The sequence below is a fragment of the Aspergillus novofumigatus genome (genome assembly GCF_002847465.1).
Source record: "Aspergillus novofumigatus IBT 16806 chromosome Unknown P174scaffold_1, whole genome shotgun sequence".
Lineage (NCBI taxonomy): Eukaryota > Fungi > Ascomycota > Eurotiomycetes > Eurotiales > Aspergillaceae > Aspergillus > Aspergillus novofumigatus.
In genome coordinates, this window is record NW_020194274.1 from 4,297,031 (window position 1) to 4,311,292 (window position 14,262).

The following is a 14,262-nucleotide window of genomic DNA, read 5'->3' on the forward strand; positions in this document are numbered from 1 at the left end:
ATTTCTGGCAGTAAAACCAGAATGGATCTTTGGCTAGAAGATAATGTTGAAATATGAAGATGAGAGACTTTCTTGTTGAAGCTATCCATAGATCGATCTCTGGGGTGGAGCTGGCCGGGATGACGCCAGTTGACAGCTGAGATCCGCTACTCCGGATGGGGTAATCCGGTTCGATTTTAAATGATTACTCGACAGCTTATTTCTCAGCTGAACAGCTTACGCACCCTTCATTCCAACCATGCTTTCTACAACTACATTATCATACTTGATTCAATAGAGCAACAACAGGGTCAACCATCACAAAATGAAACCCATCATCGCCGTCCCCGCCGTCCTGGCGCTCGCCCACCGCGCCTGGTCCCGCAAGACCCTCACACCACTGGGCATCGTCGCCGCAGTCCTGACTGCGATCGCGCACGTCGTACATCCATGGCCCGCGCCTTTTGCGCTCCTCGCGGTGTTTTATCTGGGTGGATCGAAGGTCACGAAGGTATGTCACCTCGATATGCCCCCCCCCGTTTCTCTTCCGCAATCGACTGATTGATTCCGCGCGGTGCGGGCGATAGGTCAAACACGAGGTCAAGGCTCGTCTTACACTCTCTGCGACGGGCGCCGAGGGCGGCGAGGGCCAGCGCACTCATATCCAGGTGTTGGCGAACTCGGTCGTCGCGACGGTGTTGGTCCTGCTGCATACGTTGGTTCTGGCCCGTGGCGCAAAGGAGGAGGAAGAGTGTTTCTCGCTTGGTCGGCGGGCGGGGGATGTCTTGGTTGTGGGGATTGTGGCGTATGGTTTTTTGCCCTGTGGATTTATTGATTGTCAATGGCTGGGGTTTGGTGATTGTACTGATGTGATGACTGCGGTTTAGGAACTACGCTGCTGTCGCTGCGGATACGTTTTCCTCTGAGCTGGGGATCCTCTCCAAGTCGAAGCCAAGGCTGATTACGTCGCCTACGCTCCGGGTTGTGCCGCCCGGTACGAACGGTGGGGTTACGGCTACGGGGTTGTTGGCTGGTGTGCTGGGGGCGTTTACGATTGCGGTGACGTCGGTCATTCTCATACCTTTTTGCCCGGGGGAGGCGTCTGGGCCGGTGAGTCGCGTGCAGTGGATCCTGGCTGTGACGGTTTGGGGCGCGTTGGGAAGCGTGCTGGACAGTATCCTGGGTGGGCTGTTACAGGCGAGCGTGGTGGATAAGCGCAGCGGGAAGATTGTCGAGGGCACTGGTGGCGGAAAGGTATGTTCCGTTCGATGCTTGTCACGGCCATTCGCATATGTCTAATGCGGGAGCAGGTCCTCGTCCATCCTTCCTCCGCCCGACCTGGCAGCACGGCGCCGGTGTCAGGCTTCTCTCGCAGTACTGACGGGAGCGTGCACCTCCGCAATACCGAGAAGGTTGCGAATGCTGCCGCGTTGAAGGGTACTCGGGCTACGGGGACTTCGAGGGGCATGTCGCCAGGGCGAGCCACGGAGCCGCATCATGAGAGCCGGCGGGTCGAGAGTGGATGGGATGTGCTGGATAATAATGCTGTGAATGTTTTGATGGCTTTCATGATGAGCGTGGGCGGTATGCTTGTTGCATGCTGGGCGTGGGATTTCTCCATCAGTGACGTTGGACGATCGATTGGCGTCTTTTGATTCATTTGCTGGATATGTCGTTGCACAACGGCCTATGCTATGGACCAGATTGATGACAGTATGAGACTTAGTGATATTCCCTTGTTAAGTAGAGATATTAGAAACAGGAACAATAAGAAAACTATCATCACGACCCCAGTTTGATGACAAGAATCATCGTGGAATCTCCTCGAGAAATTCATCTACGGAAATGTTATCCAGTGCCCCACATTGGCTAGTGGTATGATCCATAAGGAAAGGCAGTGCTTAGGGGAGATGTAGAGAACCTGGTAGGAAGCTCTACAAATTACTCTGTAAGCGCTAGTCACGTGAGATAGTCGTGCCTGAGGCAGCTCGCCAATTCGTCTGTGGCTCTCCAGCCTTTTTGCTGGCGGCTGAAAATTCTCTCACATAATGGCCAATATTGCAAGGAGCTGTTTGATTACCAATACCTACCTCTATCTTGGATCCTGCCCAGAAACTTGAAGAAGCTGTAAGTTGTAAGCATGTTGATGACTAGCGCTGTGGATCCACAGAGTACGGACATTTGTGGAACTAGCAAACCTAACAAACAGCATAAATATGGAGAAAGTGGGACAGACAAACGGTGCAAACCAGATGCAAACTCACCAACGTCATCCATCTTAACTCTTGTCCCCACCGGGATTGCAGCCATGGCAGCTTGCGCGCTTATGGTTGGATTGTTGAACGACGCGACTCCCAGTTCTACGACAGGATCGTTACTACTCAGGGTAAATACTTCCGTTTGCATGAGTCACTACTTGCGTAGTGCCCCCGGCTGAGTCGGGTTTCCACCAAGCACGACGGTGAAACAAGGCGTCGTTGAGAAGTGATGAGAGAAAGTTCGAAGTCGCGGGTGCAAAGGGCATCAAAATTATGGAAGGAAACAGGCGGCCTAACTCAATAGTGATTTTTGTGACTTGCATTAAAGACTTGCAGGGATGGTATACGCTCAGGTACAGGGTACTACTGCAAGAGTGGGATGGCTGTCGACGTCACACCACTCGGACCCGTACCTTACCTCGCGGATTTCCCCATTCCATCCCCATCTGATAATCCAATTCGCGATCCTCGCCTCTGGCGGCTCCTTGGTATTATTCCCTCTCTTGTTTGTAGTGAGAGAGAGGATGCCTAGTGCGGGGTGTTTGCATCAATATAGCTCAGTCTCTCATTTGTTAGCTTGAAGTGTATTATTCAGGGACGGCCTATCGTGTTCCCTGCAACCAACATGATGATGATGATGCTGGATCTGGCGATGCTTACCCCTACATCCGGGCAGGAGCTCGAGGTCTGGCCCATAGAGCTGCCCTTCTACCTCACCCCGACTAATCATCATGCTGCATCATATTTTACTATTCGTAGTCCTGTTCCTGGAGAATGTTCCGTCCAATTCCCCTCGATTTATTTCTTTTTTTTTTGCATCTAATCCAGCAGCTCAGCTCTGTCATTTAAACTAGTGCATTCCCCTCCAGTACCCCTCACTCACTTCTTCTTCTTCTGTCGAAACAAGGGTCGAAATCTCCCTATATCAATCTGAATTAATTCTTCATTCTTTTACTCCGAGAACATCCTTCTCGTCTTTCCTTTTCCTCCTGTTGTCCCTTGAATTTTGTAAAGTATACTCAGAATGTCCCGTTGCCGTGCCCTTCGAAAAATGTCGAGATTGTCGATATACATCAAAATGACGTGGAATTCTCGCTCGTGAACGAGATTCGCAAGGGCCTCAACCCTCCCGAGGGTACTCCAAAATCACTGCCCACCATGTTACTCTACGACGCTCAAGGGCTTAAGCTCTTCGAAGAAATCACCTACGTGGATGAGTACTACCTGACCAACGCGGAAATCGAAGTGTTGCAGAACTACTCCAAGAAGATTGTGGAACGCGTCCCCGAGAACGCACAATTATTGGAGCTGGGTAGTGGGTACGATTTGTTCCGGAGAATACTCCGACGGTTTCTGTATCTAACCACCTGTGCAGGAACCTTCGTAAGATAAAGATCCTTCTCCAAGAGTTCGAGCGGACTGGAAAGCACGTCGACTACTATGCCTTGGATCTATCCCTGTCAGAGCTACAGCGCACCTTTGCCGAGGTGTCACCTGACGAGTACTCTCATGTTGATCTCCACGGTCTTCACGGGACCTATGATGATGCCCTTGCCTGGCTGGGCAATCCCCAGAACCTACAGCGTCCCACTGTGGTGATGTCCATGGGATCCTCAATTGGGAATTTCAGTCGTGAAGGTGCAGCAGAGTTTCTTGCCCAATTTGCTCGGCTGCTCAAGCCATCGGATCTGATGATTATCGGGCTAGATGCTTGTACGGACCCGGAAAAGGTCTATAAGGCATATAACGATTCAAAGGGCATTACCCAGAGGTTCTACGAGAATGGGTTATTACATGCGAATGCCATCCTTGGATACGAGGCATTCAAGCTTTCTGAATGGGAGGTGGTGACAGACTATGATGCTGACGGGGGTCGACATCGAGCATTCTACTCCCCGAAGCAGGATGTTACGATCGATGGCGTACTTCTACAAAAAGGCGAGAGATTGGTTTTTGAGGAGGCAACCAAGTATAGCCCCCAACAACGGGAGCAACTCTGGCGGGATGCGAACCTCGTCCTTTGTGAGGAGCTTGGAAATAGCTCTGAAGAATACCGTAAGTTGATCCTTGCCTCCCGCAGCGCTGTGAGCAGAAATTATGGGAGAAGCGTCGACTAATGAAATACCATTCACTGACAGATATCCATCTGCTGTCACCACCAACCCTCAGCCTTCCCAGCCAACCGTCCGAATATGCTGCCAATCCAGTTCCGAGCTTCAAGGAATTCCAGTCATTGTGGACCGCTTGGGACACTGTTACAAAGACCATGGTGCCCCGAGAGGAACTCCTCGCGAAACCTATCAAGCTTCGCAATGCATTGATCTTCTACTTTGGACACATCCCCACATTCACGGGTCGGTATCCCAGAACCTTTTAGTCGATGTCGATGAGCATGATACTGATTGCTCTGTTAGATATCCATTTGACACGGGCTCTTGGTGGCTCTCCGACAGAACCACGAAACTATCGACAGATTTTCGAGCGTGGGATTGACCCCGACGTAGACAATCCCGAGCACTGCCACTCTCATAGTGAAATTCCTGAGGAATGGCCACCCCTTGCTGAGATTCTGGATTATCAGGGCAGAGTCAGAAGTAGGCTTGAATCGGTCCTGCAGAGGGATGACATAACGCGCAACCGCTGCCTTGGGGAAGCACTCTGGATTGGCTTCGAGCATGAAGCAATGCACCTGGAGACCTTCCTCTATATGCTTTTGCAAAGTGACAAGACCCTCCCACCGCCGCTTGCAGACAGACCAGATTTTGAAAAGCTGTTCCATCAGGCCAGAGCGAACGCGAAACCAAATGAATGGTTTGCTATACCTGAACAGACATTATCCATCGGGCTCGACGATACAGACGAACGATCTTTGCCTGATGTGTCTTTTGGATGGGACAATGAGAAACCTCAGCGAACGATCACAGTTCGTGCTTTCGAAGCACAGGCTCGTGCTATAACAAACGGCGAATATGCTAAATATCTGCAAGCGACTCGTCAGCGCCGGCGGCCAGAGTCGTGGGTCCTAACCCATTCGGATGAGAATTATCCAATCTCCAAGGGGGTGACTCTGGAGAGCAGCCAAGCCACGAAGGATTTCATAGACAACTTCGCTGTCCGTACCGTATTTGGACCTGTTCCGCTTGAATTCGCGCAGGACTGGCCTGTTATGGCTTCCTATGACGAACTGTCCCAATACGCCGAATGGGTGGGCTGCAGACTTCCCACTTATGAGGAGGTCAAGAGTATCTACAACTACTCCGCTCAGCTGAAGGAGGCAAGACATGACCCATCAGGTCACGAAAGGTTCGTATATTCTACTCTGTGTTTGGAAACTTGGCCTCGTCTGACAAAAAGTAGTAACAATGTCAACGGTGCCAACGGTGTTAACGGCACTAACGGTGATATTATGACGAACGGGCACTCGAAGATCCACCAGGATAAGCCTCGGACCCCAGAACACCAGCCAGTCCAACCTCCTTCCCAAAGAACAATGCCAGTATTTGTTGACCTCCACGGTTGCAACGTTGGGTTCAAGCACTGGCACCCTACCCCGGTCATCCAGAACGGCGATCGACTTGCCGGTCACGGCGAGTTCGGAGGAGTCTGGGAATGGACCAGCACGCCATTAACGCCACATGATGGCTTCAAGGCCATGGATATTTATCCAGGTTATACAGGTAAGCTGTTGACCTCGACGGATTTCTATAGACTCAACTAACCGGAAATAGCCGACTTCTTTGACGGAAAGCACAACATTGTCCTGGGTGGTTCGTGGGCAACGCATCCCAGAATCGCCGGGCGGACAACATTGTAAGTTATCTCCTGTCATATCGACCTGAATTTGCACTGACCGTTTCGAAAAGTGTCAACTGGTATCAACACAACTATCCTTACACTTGGGCGGGAGCACGTCTCGTGCGCAGTCAGTAGGAAAGACGTCGTCTAGAATTTTGTATAGAGATGATTCATGAAAATTAATCTGATGCCATTCTTCGGTACAACTGAAGACTATCAGTTACAAATCTACCAGAACCTCCAAGCAGAGTCTTTTGACGAGTAGCGTAGTTGATGAAATGCTATTGTAGTATAATTGTATGCGACGTTGCGATAAGCTGATAGAGATAGTGAACATGTCTATTTCTTCCTCCTAGGATGTAAATCCTATCGTCAGGTACCTTAGCAACGCCACCCGGATATGTTTCGGGCCATCAAAGACAGGAATATAGATATCAGTCCCCCTTTCGGCGGAGACTATCCAAAAATTAGTGGATCCCGCCACCAGTGGAGAGGTCCACCCGATAACGTGACAGGACACCCCTCCAGCATACTTAGATAACGCTCCGAGATACCCCTCGATATATGTACTATTTAGTTTTCCTCCCGACTGCTCTCCCGCCGACCTGTACATACGAACCAGCATAATCTAGACGAAACACACAATGTCCGCAGAAACCATCACAACCATCTCCCCTCCACCAACCGCCCGATCCTCACCCGCACCGGCATCTCCACCGATGAAATCAAGCGCATCCCCGACCTCGCGCAGGAGGCATTCCGCTCCTTCTCGCAGTCCACAACCCTCGAGCAACGACAGCAGATTGTCGACCGGGCGCTAGCCGTCCTCGGGAAGAGGAAAGATGAGCTTGCGCACCAGTTGACGGAGCAGATGGGGCGGCCGATTTCGTACACCGGTGTTGAGATCTCGACGGCGGTGAAGCGCAGTCAGTATTTGAATCGGATTGCGCCCTCGGTGCTGGGTGAGGAGGGGGTTGTTCCTGGGGAGGAGGAGAAGGGGTTCAAGAGGTTTATTAAGCGGAAGCCGGTTGGGGTTGTGCTGATTATATTTGCGTGGAATGTATGTTTGCGGTTTTCCAATTCTGTTTGAGTGTGCCAATGAGGGGACGAAGTCTTACTAACGGTGACTTGCATAGTATCCCTACCTGGTTCTGGTCAACAGCTTGATTCCGGCGATTCTGGCGGGCAATGCTGTTATCTTGAAGCCGTCGCCTCAGACGCCCACGGTCGTGGAGGAGGTTGCTGCTGCGTTTGCTGAGGCTGGTCTTCCGGAGAATGTCCTCCAGTATTTCCACTGCGGAGCGCCGGAGATGCTTGAGAAGCTTGTTCAGTCCCCTCAGATCAACCATATCTGCTTCACTGGGTCTGTGGCTGGTGGGTTGGCGGTTCAGAAGGCCGCGTCAGATCGCATTGTCAGTGTTGGACTCGAGCTCGGTGGCAAAGATCCGGCTTATGTACGGGACGGTGTGGATGCGGCGTGGGCGGCGGCGGAGATTGTTGATGGGGCAATCTTCAACAGTGGTCAGAGCTGCTGCGCGATTGAGCGGGTCTACGTCCACAAGAACATCTACGAGACGTTCGTCGCCGAAGTGAAGAAGGTTTTGAGCAAGTATCGTGTTGGGGATCCGTCGGAGAAGACGACGCAGATTGGGCCCGTCATCTCGAAGCGCGCTAAGGAAACGATTTTGGCGCATATCGCTGAGGCGATCGACAAGGGTGCTCGGGACGAGACGCCTGCCAACGAGACGTTCGACAGTCTCCCTGCCGATGGTAATTACGTTAAGCCCACATTGCTGACGGGCGTCAATCACAATATGCGTGTCATGACGGAGGAGACTTTTGGCCCTGTGCTTCCCGTGATGAAGGTTGAGAGCGACGAGGAGGCAGTCAAGCTCATGAACGACAGCGAGTTCGGACTCACTGCAAGCATCTGGACGAAGGATGTCCCTAAGGCTGAGGAGCTCATTGAGCAAGTCGAGGCGGGAACTGTCTTCATCAACAGATCTGACTACCCTAGTCCGGTAAGTAGCACACACTCTCTGGTTTATATTCCATCGAAGATGACGATTGACATGTCTGTAGGACCTTGCATGGACTGGTTGGAAGAACTCAGGTCGTGGTGTCACGCTGAGCAGGTTCGGATTCGAGCAATTCGTCAAGCTCAAGAGCTATCATGTCAAGGATTATCCAAAATAGATAACTCATACATGGCTTGTTATCCTTTGACAGCCATTACCATCGAAATACCAAGAGTCAGGCCCTATCGGCGAACTATTGATATAGACCCAGGTAATAATAAATATCACTGGACACTCTCAGTCAATGGTCAAGAAATTGAGAAATGGTTATTCAAGATCTCGACCCTCACGAGGCACGCCTGTCTTTTATTTCCTGTCACGGGGCGACTGTGAGGATTGCGCGCCAACGGCAAAAGGGTCATGCTGATTTCGCACCGAATAGAGAGGTAGACCTCTTGAATTCTGCGGCTAAGCCAGTGAAGTTTATCTCAATTCCCGCGAGGTTTAGGATACGGCCGAAGATGCAGGATTTGAGGTAGCGATGCCAGAAGCGTAGTAAAAGTGCCAGGCAGCTGCTGCATTCAGGACAATTATCAACCTCCCATCAATTGCCGTAATAACCGTCATGATAGGGCGAGAAAGCAGAGGGCATATCTACTGCAATCTCCCTTGACATCGAAGGAATTTTGCTCATGCCAAGGGATAATTGGATGCTTCCATTTTGAGACCTTCCTTTACAGTCTTTAGGCAGGCGGATCCCTCCCATCGGCCAATCGAAAGCAAGAAATAATCCAAATTGCAGTCAACCAGACGTTTGAATTCATCGACCAGATGGGGCGACAGGAATGTCAATGCTGAGGAGGGGGCCTCTGCGGCCGCATAGTTGCTGAAGCAAGGGATATGTACATTCGTAGGCACAATCCTCGTTCCCCCCTTCTGGATTGCGCAGCGCCCATAGAGCATACGACTGTACACGAGAGAAGGAGGTTAGGAGTCCAGTGGTGCTGTGCTGTCTTCGGCCCAATTTTGGACTCGTCCGACCCTCACACAATGTCGCCTGTGGAGGAGTGGAGGCGGAAAATGGACTGACATAGGAATGTTGATCGCGATAACGGCAATAGTTACGAGCGACGAAACACTGTTTAATGCAGCTCCCTGGATGATGGAAAACTGCATAGTGCCACGAGCGCGCCTATGATGAGCGCAATGCTACTGAGAAACAGACAAGTCGACCTTTCCAAAGTAAAGGAAAGGTATCAGGCAAATTTCCTTTGGCTGTTATCGCTATGGGCTTATTTTTATCAGCGTAGAGACGCGATGGCACATTCTGTGCACGTCAAACGGTGCATATGCATAATGCCGCTTTCCGAGACATCTGGGACGTTGGACTGGAACAGGTCGATTTAAGCCACTGGAGTTAGGAATAAAGGCCCAGCAAATCGGTAACCGATTTAGACAAAGCGAGTGACAACTGCGTACTCAGGAATCTAGGCGCAGGGGGGCTTGCTGCACGTATCCAGTCCATGTACCAGACGCGGAAGTCTGTTGCTGTAGAAGTGTTATCGACACGCTTTCAAGGAGCCGATGACAGCGGTGTAAGTATGCAAGGCCTGACAAATTTGTTGCCCTGCATTTTCATCGAAATTCGGCGAAGATCGAATGAGGAAGAGTTCGTCAAGAACAGCCCAAGAACTCTCTGGCAGAAAATTCCACGGCTTTGTCGAGGCCGTCTTATTGGGACAAGTCACCCAGGTAAAACCCGCAAATGCAGCACTGCTGCGAGGGGACAGCTGCCAAAGGAATGTGTGACAGCGCGCTTCACAAAGTTTTCCCTCGAAACTATCGCAATGCTCGTCGTTCCACAGAGACTACCGATCAGCTTAGCCTACATTGCGGCAGTCCGGAAACCGTCAAACAAGGCCATACTGTAGGCTGCAGCTCCTTAAGAGGGCATTCACTATATATGAATGCACCATGTCCATGTCAAATTCGACTTTCTGACTCCAATCCATAGCCTTGATGTCATAGAGCATCGACCAGTCCTTCATTTATCGTGAATTTTTGTATTGTTTCAAGCGTTTCAGTCGAAAGTCCATCGTTTGGTATAAACGTCATTCGTTCAAAGCAGCCTGCGAAAGTGCCCTCTTGCCGCTAGTTTTTGCATCATTTCTGATATTCTCGTCGCGAAAATCTTTGCATATATCGATCAACCGGATTTCAGCACTCTTTTTCCATTTCTTTCCCATAAACTGTATTACCAACTTGTCCCAACTATGGAGTGCTTCAGACAGATTCTCCGATTCGCGAAATCACCATTTCAGAAGAAGACACATAGGGTCTTGGAGATAGTAAGTCCAAAGCCCTCAGTATTCCTCGAGTGAAATTCTGACATTGCCCGCAGGGCCCACCAACGAACTTCCGCAAAGAAGAGCTGCCAAACTTCTTCCCGGACGATGAGTTAGTTCCATTGCTAAATCATAATATTGAAACTAGTTCTGACGATCTTTCTACCCAGCGCGCTGACATTGCATAGTCATGGCTCGGCACTAGAGAAGGACACAATCAAGGGAGTTCAGCGTCAGCCGTCCACACGGGACAGGATCAAGGAGCATGTCCGGAGGCTGAGCATTAAACTCGTGGGCCCGTCTTCTTGCCATGAGTGATGATTTCGCTTGACAAAGATGTTGAATCCGACTTAGATCGTTGAACATTTCGAAGCATGTCGCCAATGGATACCTCTAGGAGATTGGGATTGTCGCTGTTCTATGTTCAAAACAAAAATGTCGGAACTTCTTTGAGACGGGATTTTTTCGAATTTACACCACTTTCGTTCGGATCCTTTGTATTATTAGCTGTGTGAGATTTGAGCCGGCCATGTGCCGAAGGGTTTGGATTTGACGGCTCTGGTAGCTCGTCAAAGTCATCGAAGAATAGTTTTCTTCTCGATCTACCCAACGGTGGAGTTCTATGAATAACGCGGACGGGTCTTTTTCCTCTATCGTCATTGTCAGTATACTGAGGAGTAGAAGAACTGGTCCTTAAGACCGGTGAGCTGGGATCTGATCCAATAGAATGTTTCTTTGCTGTCGGTCTTGTGGAAGTCTTGGTGATCTGTACGTCCAAGTCGTCATCCTCTGTAGCAGTTGCATCCGCCGCATGATCGACTGCTTCAACTTCAGCCTTGGGTGAAGAATGGGTATGCGCATCAGGATTCGTTTTCTGCCTTTTCGAACCAGACGCCTGGACAAACCCAGCAGCCGCCCTAGTGGACGATTTGACACCTTGCATGCCTACTAGCGACCGAGCCTTCCGTGGACTCGTCATAAGGTACCCTAGCGAGGTACCCGCAAGCCCATCGTCTTCATCCGTATCGTCTTCCTCCGTATCAGAGTCCAGCTGCGGCCGCTTACCCTCCATTTTCTCCAAGCCCGCCCTTTGACGGGCTGAGAGGGCGGCGGCCGCCTCCTTCCTCTTCGTCTCTTCGCTTTTCGGCGTGACACCATCAGTAGGTCGGGCAAGGTCTTTAATTGCTGCTGCGTTTTGGAGTTTTGCCTCCTTCTTGCGTTTGACGTATTCCGCATAGTGGAGGTGCTTGGTGAACGTCTGCGCCATGGCGTAGAACTCGTCTTCGACCATCATGTAAATATCATCCTTGTCGAACCCTTCAATCAAATATCTGTGTTTTGCATATCAGTAAAGTTCCGCCAATCTCCGGGCTGATTTGCAGTGCGTACTCTTCTGAGGGGCATCGCTGGATAGGAGACGTAGGAGGACTCGGCGCTGCGTAAATCTTATCAGAAAGGACTCGTACACCCCCAGTGTCTCCTTTTGCTTACAAGACCGAAGAAAATCTCGTTTCTCTCTGCGAGACGTAGACTTGGATGCCTTCGGAGTCTCCTCAGCGCTGTGGTCCGAACCTTTTTCGTGCTTCACTGCACGTCGACGCGGTGAACTCTTTGCGTCCTCGGCCTTGGTACCACTGCCTGTAAGCCATGGAAGAGTCCGAGGCATATTGAACCGTATCCTTAAAGATTATGGCCGAGACGAAACGCGACATCACTGAGCTTGTATCGTTGTGTTGTCAGGTCTTCGATGTCGAGATCTGACTATAATTCTGGCTCCGCAATCGATGAACGAGCGAGCGCGGGAGGCGTTCCGCCCCGCTCTCCGCACTTGGTATTTAGTCTATCTAGCAAGTGGCAGGGAACTGCGGGCCAACTCAAGTTTCACTCATCGCAAAAGGAGAAAGGTAGATGAATCAGGGTATCTTGATTTGATATGACTATCGAGGTATTCGTGATGCGAAATCTAGTTCTTGCCCCAACGCCGATAGGATAAAACCCGAAAGATGAAGAAAACCATGTGCCCAGCCAAATCAAATGGTGACATCTTGTACAGGAAAACGCCTGGCGAGTAAAATATCCCAGTAAAACGCCATGAGTAAATCCATAAGAAGGTGTTTACGCCTCTCCAGGGCGCTTGCTATTGCAGCTCACAATCTTCACCTTGTCTGCTGTCACTGTCGTCTGGTTGTCCAACTTGAAAGTAACGTCTTTGATAAGGAAGGTCCACACTTCGTCGCAGAATCGATAGGTATCCAGGTGACCCTACAGAACAAGAAAGGGCAAGTTAGTCACCGTCAATGTTCTCACAAGAGCAGTTCTATTCCCGGTTTCCTAGATCAGTCGGGCAAGTTGTAGACGGAAGAAGCTACCTTGAACGTAAGCCTTGCGCGCACTTTATCCGCGAGCACTTCTGTAATAACACGATCAAACGTGGAGAGAATCTTCATGGCGAGCTGGGGCTCAATCCGGCCTTCGTTGATCAAGTCATCGAGCGTATCGGTAAGGGAGAGACCGAGACTGGGTAAAATGGTTAGTGAAAAAGTAACACAGCTTTTGCTGAGTGTCTAGTACCTGCTCCCGCGATACAACTCATAGTATGCCTGAGCACTCATGTTGTCATTTAAATGTGAGCGATCAAGTCAGGGGATGGCGAAAAGCTGAATCAGTGAGAGTCGGGCTGGGCCGGTTGAAGCGTATCGCGGGGACAACCATCACGTGATAATCTAATCGCAATGTCATGTGACGTTGACATCACTACGGAGTATTGATGATTACATCAGTGTCAACAGAATAACACCCCAGAAAGTAAAAAACTTGGAATATCTACTTCTTCTGATGGAACTGAATCTCAAAAAGCTTTTGCTTGACACATGGGACATCATGAATGTACAACGAATTTCGTGTATGGCAGGATGCCTGCGTGTGCGTACATCACGCCTCTGCTCTGGAAAGCGGCTCTTATCCTACACGGCGCAAAAGTCGTCCAAGTCAGATGCTAAAACTGGTTCGTGCATGATGTACCCCAAGCGATTGTCGTCTCTCATTGCTAAAGTTCCTCGAAGTTCAGAACCCGTCCAAGGATCCGCCGAAGGTCCGCGACGGCAGCAAGGAATCGAAACCCAAAATGACCAAAAGTGTTGCTCAAGCGGACGAGGAGCTTCGTGAACGCCTCGAGCAGATGTCTGGTGAGGGTGGGGCCTCGGGTATCGAATATGAGGATGGCAAACCAACCGCCATGAAACGGAGTGTTCGGAACAACATGTTTCGCTACATCTGAGCGAGCAAACCTGGCCAAGTCCACGAATTTCTGACCTGGCGTGCTTGGGCATAGGGGCGAGAGTCTGATATGCGCCATATAGCATCGTTTATTCACTTAGGCTGTTGTGAGTGAAATATGCTTTGCGGCGTATCCACCAGTTGTTTGAACTCAGATGGATTGCAGTCATACACCGTCGGGGCTTCCCCTTCGCTTGCAGTTACTCCATATCGGCTTATGTATCGTCAGAGATAATCTGATCTTGACACGACAATGTTGCGATTGCCTTATCCCGGTCTCGCGAAGACTATCCACAGTGACCATGTCCTCAGACTCGGTATCACGTCTGGATGGATGATGGAGGAGGATCGCCCCAGCAAACCCGGACATCCTGCGGGGCTGGTTTGAGAAGATCGAGGAGGAAGAACCGTCTTTGAAGTTCATTACCAAAAATAAAACTGTGCATACAGAAACGGTCATAATACAGACCTCTGGAGACCGGCATTCAAAGCTGGGAATGAAAATTCGATGAGTCCAATTACTCAGCTTCAAAAGGATGGAGCAAATAATTCACTCTTAAGACCTGTTGAACAGAGGATAGAAAAGTAACA

General features: G+C 50.3%; 8 protein-coding genes across 8 annotated transcripts; 5 read left to right on the forward strand and 3 right to left on the reverse strand.

Annotated features, from left to right (window-relative positions):
- Positions 1-213: 213 nt before the first annotated feature.
- Positions 214-1,762, forward strand: P174DRAFT_437840 (DUF92 domain-containing protein). The gene is made up of 4 exons (XM_024826399.1): positions 214-490; positions 567-784; positions 867-1,233; positions 1,290-1,762. Exons 1-4 carry the CDS (start codon positions 305-307, stop codon positions 1,632-1,634), a joined length of 1,116 nt encoding a protein of 371 aa, XP_024687985.1. The 5' UTR covers positions 214-304; the 3' UTR covers positions 1,635-1,762.
- A 1,100-nt stretch (positions 1,763-2,862) lies between these two features.
- Positions 2,863-6,233, forward strand: P174DRAFT_437842 (DUF323 domain protein; the record flags this gene model as incomplete). The annotated part of the gene is made up of 8 exons (XM_024826400.1): positions 2,863-2,922; positions 3,261-3,556; positions 3,613-4,292; positions 4,376-4,591; positions 4,652-5,540; positions 5,595-5,914; positions 5,966-6,047; positions 6,101-6,233. 8 exons carry the CDS (start codon positions 2,863-2,865, stop codon positions 6,165-6,167), a joined length of 2,610 nt encoding a protein of 869 aa, XP_024687986.1. The 3' UTR covers positions 6,168-6,233.
- A 199-nt stretch (positions 6,234-6,432) lies between these two features.
- On the forward strand, positions 6,433-8,339 carry P174DRAFT_509365 (aldehyde dehydrogenase family protein; the record flags this gene model as incomplete). Its single annotated transcript, XM_024831544.1, has 4 exons — positions 6,433-6,518; positions 6,687-7,092; positions 7,169-8,053; positions 8,115-8,339. The coding sequence occupies 4 exons, from the start codon at positions 6,433-6,435 to the stop codon at positions 8,226-8,228; spliced, it is 1,491 nt and encodes a 496-aa protein (XP_024687987.1). The 3' UTR covers positions 8,229-8,339.
- A 1,984-nt stretch (positions 8,340-10,323) lies between these two features.
- Positions 10,324-10,713, forward strand: P174DRAFT_417072 (uncharacterized protein; the record flags this gene model as incomplete). Its single annotated transcript, XM_024824571.1, has 3 exons — positions 10,324-10,398; positions 10,452-10,507; positions 10,566-10,713. 3 exons carry the CDS (start codon positions 10,324-10,326, stop codon positions 10,711-10,713), a joined length of 279 nt encoding a protein of 92 aa, XP_024687988.1.
- Positions 10,714-10,819: 106 nt separating this feature from the next.
- P174DRAFT_427592 (uncharacterized protein) lies at positions 10,820-12,061 on the reverse strand (the record flags this gene model as incomplete). The annotated part of the gene is made up of 3 exons (XM_024825447.1): positions 10,820-11,726; positions 11,785-11,830; positions 11,887-12,061. The coding sequence occupies 3 exons, from the start codon at positions 12,059-12,061 to the stop codon at positions 10,820-10,822; spliced, it is 1,128 nt and encodes a 375-aa protein (XP_024687989.1).
- A 449-nt stretch (positions 12,062-12,510) lies between these two features.
- On the reverse strand, positions 12,511-13,019 carry P174DRAFT_447896 (transcription initiation factor IIA subunit gamma; the record flags this gene model as incomplete). Its single annotated transcript, XM_024828713.1, has 3 exons — positions 12,967-13,019; positions 12,765-12,912; positions 12,511-12,657 (listed from the first exon to the last, which is right to left on the reverse strand). Exons 1-3 carry the CDS (start codon positions 13,005-13,007, stop codon positions 12,511-12,513), a joined length of 336 nt encoding a protein of 111 aa, XP_024687990.1. The 5' UTR covers positions 13,008-13,019.
- Positions 13,020-13,259: 240 nt separating this feature from the next.
- Positions 13,260-13,672, forward strand: P174DRAFT_447897 (uncharacterized protein; the record flags this gene model as incomplete). The annotated part of the gene is made up of 2 exons (XM_024828714.1): positions 13,260-13,399; positions 13,458-13,672. Exons 1-2 carry the CDS (start codon positions 13,276-13,278, stop codon positions 13,670-13,672), a joined length of 339 nt encoding a protein of 112 aa, XP_024687991.1. The 5' UTR covers positions 13,260-13,275.
- Positions 13,655-14,223, reverse strand: P174DRAFT_437845 (uncharacterized protein). Its single transcript, XM_024826401.1, has 2 exons — positions 13,838-14,223; positions 13,655-13,778 (listed from the first exon to the last, which is right to left on the reverse strand). Exon 1 carries the CDS (start codon positions 14,129-14,131, stop codon positions 13,838-13,840), a length of 294 nt encoding a protein of 97 aa, XP_024687992.1. The 5' UTR covers positions 14,132-14,223; the 3' UTR covers positions 13,655-13,778.
- Positions 14,224-14,262: the final 39 nt, after the last annotated feature.